Source organism: Drosophila simulans, chromosome 2L, assembly GCF_016746395.2.
Source record: "Drosophila simulans strain w501 chromosome 2L, Prin_Dsim_3.1, whole genome shotgun sequence".
Taxonomy (NCBI): domain Eukaryota; kingdom Metazoa; phylum Arthropoda; class Insecta; order Diptera; family Drosophilidae; genus Drosophila; species Drosophila simulans.
The window spans coordinates 21,824,591-21,830,620 of NC_052520.2; the positions used below are offsets into that span (position 1 = coordinate 21,824,591).

At 42.4% G+C, this 6,030-nt stretch overlaps 1 protein-coding gene across 2 annotated transcripts; it reads left to right on the forward strand.

Moving 5' to 3' along the window:
- Positions 1-1,465: 1,465 nt before the first annotated feature.
- On the forward strand, positions 1,466-2,580 carry LOC6733116 (mitochondrial import inner membrane translocase subunit TIM50-A). 2 transcript variants are annotated; one of them, XM_044923892.1, is made up of 2 exons: positions 1,466-2,035; positions 2,096-2,580. In XM_044923892.1, the coding sequence occupies exons 1-2, from the start codon at positions 1,534-1,536 to the stop codon at positions 2,563-2,565; spliced, it is 972 nt and encodes a 323-aa protein (XP_044779827.1). In that variant the 5' UTR covers positions 1,466-1,533; the 3' UTR covers positions 2,566-2,580. The 2 variants fall into 2 exon arrangements, with proteins under 2 accessions (XP_044779827.1, XP_002080193.1); XM_002080157.4 differs by having other exon boundaries at positions 1,467-2,580.
- The last annotated feature ends 3,450 nt before the right edge of the window (positions 2,581-6,030 follow it).

A 6,030-nucleotide genomic window follows, 5' to 3' on the forward strand; every position in this document is an offset into this window, starting at 1 on the left:
CCGTTCAATGGCGGAAGAGACGGAAGGACCAGCAGGAACACCAGGAGCCGAATAGTCAACGAGAACACGGTTGGCAAATTATACTTTATGGCGCCAGGACACTGGATAGCAGCACAAGGGAGCAGCAGACGCAGGCGGCTTGACAGTGATTGCGATACAAACGATTGCCAACGTTTCCAAGTGGATTATTACCTCATGCCAATTATCATATCAACGATACACAGGCACAGGCACAGGTCTCGGTAAATGGGCAGAAACACACACTGAGCCGCACTCGAAAGCGCAGGACACGCCAGGACGTGGCACATTGGCTGACAAGTGAAAGGCGGAGGGGCCCGCCATTGAACCGGCCCAAACTTCCAGCGCCCATCGCACTTTACGAGGTGTTGACTGTGTCGGCATCTGGCAGCTTCTGTCGCTCTCCCTCTCTCTCTCCCTCTCTCTCTCTCTCTCTCTCTCTCTCCCTCTCTCCCTCTCTCTCTCTCTTTATCGTCGCCCCAATTTGGCTCTTGCGGAATTGCATGTACAATTTCAAATGGATTTCGATTGTTTATGACAAATCGACTATCCGAACTGGCATTGCTTGATTATGACCAGCTCCTACCTGAGGTCCTGCGTCCACCTGTGCTGCTTACGTTCCGATATAGGATAAAGTCAAATTATTTGTATGGGCCATATGAATTCAAAAGGGATGAGAGCTGTTCATATTTGGTAAATCAAATGAAAACACCTCTTTACGAGGTAAAAAACAAGTGACGAATAAATCGCTTAGTGCGGTAATTATAGTCAAACAGCATATAACATAACGCACGTAATAATCGGGCTAGCAGAGCGCCTGCAGCCGTCATTCCAATTTTCGTAGTCAAAAGGTATCAAAATCAGCAAAAATTTTGTGTACGTCTAGACCAAGGTCACAGGGTCACATTCATTAATTTTGGCCCTGGGAGAAATAGTCCCACTTACGTTCCCTCGCCCGATTAATCGCAGCGACAAGGAAAGAGAGGGCTGCGATGGGCTCTTCTGGGGGGTTTGCTCGTTCTTCCGAAGATGTTTAGGTCGACGGGAATCCTGCCCATGCGTGTCTGTCAGTATTTCTGTCAGTATGTCTGTCGGGCTGTCTGTTGGTATGAACGTCAAGATCTCAGTAACAATAAAAGCTTGAAAGTTTAGATAAAGCACACAGATGTCCGCCTCATAGACGCAGCCGAAATCTCCTTCTTTAACGGAGAACAACAAATATTTTGATGAAAAGTGACGAATAATGACATATTTAAATGAAATATCTTTTTTCGTCACAAAAGTTTAAATTCGAACTATGGTCTCCGGTTGGGATCGTCACTAGTTTTCACCACGATATTGTTATTTTTTAATTTACGCCAAAGTAATGTTCGACTATAACGTTCCCTCTTGTTTCTTTCAATATAAATACTGCAAGGTTTGGATTTCCGAAACAAGTTGTTGGATTTGGGTGTAATCGCTCATACATGTCAAGGCTTAGTGTTTTAAGTCAATAAAAAATAACGTCGAACTCAAATGTATAAAATTGTATGGTTTGGAACTTTAAATAAGTCGATTGGTTACATCGGGAAAAAGAAGACCCGTCTTCTGAGTCCATGCGAGAAAATATGCCTTAATACAGCTAGAAAAACAGTACAGAGATGCGACAAAAACTATTCACCACCAAAGTTAAGTAGAATCAAGAATTTCTATACCTACAGTTTTGTACTGGGGAGTCTCTTCAGTATGGTCATGTGGGCCATCTATAAGCTGGGCAAGCCCGAGGAAGACCATCGGGGTCCCATAGAAGATGAGTTCAGTCAGCTTCCCTGGTTCCGCCAGTACTTAATGAGGATGTGGCACACACTTCAGTATTATGAAAAAATGATGGAAGAACCCCAGATGGCAAAGCTGCTGCCAAACGTTGTCCCACCGCCGTATATACAGCCTCCCTATTCACTAGTCCTGGAAATCAAAGACGTACTGGTGCATCCAGATTGGACTTATCAGACGGGGTGGCGGTTTAAAAAGCGACCTGGTGTGGATTACTTTCTTCAGCAGTGCAGTCGAAATTTTGAAATTGTTATATATACTTCAGAACAGGGTATGACCGCATTTCCCCTTCTGGATGCTTTAGATCCCTATGGCTACATAAGTTATCGGCTAGTAAGAGGTGCCACGGACTTGGTGGAGGGTCAGCATACCAAGAACCTCGATTATCTTAACAGGGATCTGAGCCGTGTGATAGTGGTGGACTGTGATCCGTATACCACTCCCATGCATCCCGATAATAGCTTGGTGCTCACAAAGTGGCTGGGTAACGATGATGATGTCCAGCTCTTTGATCTCACGGCTTTCCTGCAGTTGGTTGCCGAACACCAAGTAAATGATGTAAGGGAGGTGCTGCGATACTATCGCCAGTTCGAGGACCCCATTGAGCAGTTTAAGGACAACCAACGTCGACTGCAGGAGCAGAATCAGCAAAGCATTCAGAATTTACCAACTAGTGAACGTCAGTGGAACTTGACTTTATTGGGACGCTCCCTTCGAGGGTCTTCAATCAAATAAATTTTCGTTTATGCATTTATTATCTAGTAACCTCTTGATCTCGGGAACTAAAAAATCTAGTAATTAATCTAGCAATTTATATGTTAAAAATTGTTTAGCTTTTTTTCATTTTATTGTTTTTTTTAATTATTTTCATTGACTTGCCAGTTGGAAAACCACAGAGGTTTTGATTTTTATATCCGTTAACCGAAGTTTAAATTGGTATACTACATATACTGCCATTGCCAAACTAAACATAATTATACCCATTACACGTAGAGTCAAGGGGTATAGTAGAATCGTTGAAAAGTATGTAACAGAAGTAAAAGTGTGTAGAAGGAAGCGTTTCCGACTATAGAAAGTATACATATTCTTGATCAGGATCAATAGCCGAGTCAATCTAGCCATGTCCGTCTGTCCGTATGAACGTCGAGATCTCAGGAACTATAAAAGCTAGAAGGTTGCGATTCAGCATACAGAGATTCTAGAGACATAGACGCAGCTCAGGTGTGTTGACCTATGTAGCCACGCCCACTCGATCGCTCTAAAACCGCCCAAAACTGCCACGCCAACATTTGATGAGGAGCACTGTAGAGATATATTGAAACAAATCCTTGAAGGTCGCAGATATATTCAGCCGTAGTAAAGTGCATTATATCAAAAACACCTAAGAAATGTATATTGTAATTATTATTGAAAGGCGTGACTGCCATGTGTCCGGATTATTTTATTAAACTGGTAAGCGGTAATGAAACACATGTAAGGTAACGAAGGGTCACCCAAAAGGTCGCGCGATCGCTCTGTTGCTGCCCATACCACCATCCTTTTCGAGGCACTTTGCGATGCAAAAAGTTTAAAATTTATGCGAACCGAACCAGGTGGAAAGGGTTTAGCGCTGTAGGAGTCAGATGGACATCCGGAGAGTAGAGCACCACTTTTGTGCTTGACCTCGCAGCAACCTGCTTAGTCTCTTGACTACCGTTGGCAAAGCCGGGATGGGATGTAAGCTTGTATACGTATGTGGTCGCCTCTTCGGTGGTGCGTTGTTATTTTATGGGACCGCCGCCACCACCATTTGCTATGAAAGCATTTCCGCCACCGGCAGCACCAGCGACAAAGCCAAGGAGCAGCATGGAGTCCACTTTAATTTTTGTTTTGTTCATAATTTACGCGACGCAACATCAATTAAGTACTTGGCCGGAAAAGCGCATACCTGCAGCTGAAAAAAGCGGTCATAAATTTGCACCCTAAAGTGTTGGCGAGTTGCCCGTCCCAAACAGTAACGTACATCCGCCATTCCATAGAGGATTCGGACTCTTAAAGAACGCAGTCGTCAGGGGGGAGGAGGAGTCGGTTGTTCCACAAGCGGACCAGATGCAAGGTGCTGTGGCATAAATAGCCAACGCCATTTCGGCGTTCGGATCTCGGCGATCGAGATTTATCTGACATTATAGAGAATATACATTCTTGGCCGACAGCAAGAGCGAACTCTTAACCGGGAGGAATCAGACAACAGGAGATAGCTAATCGCAGAGTACACAAGATTCGTTGAAAGGGGTGTAATTTTAAATCAGAAACAGTACCACTTCGATCTGGCTATGTCTGTCTGTCCGTTCGCATGAACGTCGGGATATGGGGAACTATAAAACTATAAAAGCTATTTTTAATAATAATACTTTTTAAAAGTTAATGGGTTTTTAAGAGTAAAAGGGTGTACTAGATTCGTTGACAAGTAGGTAACAGGCAGAAGGAAACGTTTCCGACCACACTTATATTCTTGATCAGGATCAATAACCGAGTCGATCTGGCCATGTCTGTCTGTCGGTCCGTCCGTCTGTCCTTATAGCCATATGAGCGCCTCGATCTCGAAACGATAGAAGCTAAAACACTGAGCTTAGGCATGGAGATGCCTCCAGATACCTACATACATAGAAGTAGTGCAAAGGTGTTTCCAGATGTTGTTCGCCCAAAACTGCCACGCCTACATTTTGAAAAATGTTTTGCTATGTTTTCATTGTTTTATTTGTCCTTGGGGGTTTCTATGAGTCGAACAAAAATTTTTAGTTTTTAATTTTTTTTTATATTCGAATATTGATAGAAGTAAAAAAATTACATAAAAGTTGTTGCCAAAGCACATCACATTGACAAGAAAAGCCAGAGAGAATGCTATAGTCGAGTTCCCCGACTATCAGATACCTGCTACTAAGGTTGTGTGTGCATTTGCGAACGCGCAATCTTATCATTTTTCTCTGGTATTGATAGATATTGGGGAATAGAATGAGAAAAAATTTAAAAATTTCCAAAAGCTTGGACGTGATTGAAATGATTTTTGGCAAATCGATGGAAATTGACTATTAGTCTTTTATGAAAAAGTATCAAAACATTTTTCAGAGTTAGTAGCCACACCACAACACACTGGGCCAGATTCCCTTTATTTTGGCATAAAATAAAAAAAAAATACAAAAAAATATAAAAAAACTATATATTATGAAATAGGGACACTAGGGACACCAACAACCATGTGCACATGGGTCTTGCGCTGCGTCTAGGTCTCCAGAATATGTATGCTTAATCTCAACCTTCTTGCTTTTATAGTTTCTGGGATCTCGACGCTCATACGGACGAACGGACATGGCTAGATCGTCTCGGCTATTGATCCTGATCAGGAATATATGGAATTTGATGGTCGCAAACGCTGTCTTCTACCGAATCTAGTATACCCTCCTTCCCTACGAGTAACGGCTATAAATATTACGCTACCGACCAAATTTATTTATTTATGGGAGAGACAGCAGGACTCCCATTTTCTATTTAACCATTTAATCCTTTCGCAGCATGCGACAATCAAAAAGGTAAACGAATGTTTTGCTGCACTCATCCATTTGTTTACGCACCATAAACTAGGCACGCATTAATGTGAAGGGACATTCGAACCGGTAAAAATGAGAAAACAAAACGAATACTATAGTCGACTTTCTCGACTATTAGATACCCGTTACTCAGATTGAGGCAGTACGAGTGATTCGTTCGGCATATCGACAGAAATTAAGAATTGAATACTACAATAAAAGACAATACATGTTTTAGTGTGCTTATGACAGAATTGGGCGGTTTGTGGATGTTTCATAGATATGTCCTAAATATTTTCAAGATACCGATGGGAATTGCCCAGAAAAATGATTAAATCAAAGAAAAGTTCAAAAGTACGTGCTAGGAATTGCGGACATGGCTAGGTCGATTCGCCTGGTGATCCTGATCAAGAATAAGGTGGGGAACGCATCCATCTACCTGTTGTATATTCTTTGACGAATCTGGTATACACTTTAATCTACGAGAAACGCATATAATAAATCCAAATCCATTCGAGGCGGAGAAGACCGTTTAAAAGGTACCAGAATCCTTTGCGATTAATTACACATTCCATTTAAAATTGGTCACATAGCTTTTGGGGTGCGATGGGGCCGTTTTGGGGGCTGTGGCTGCACC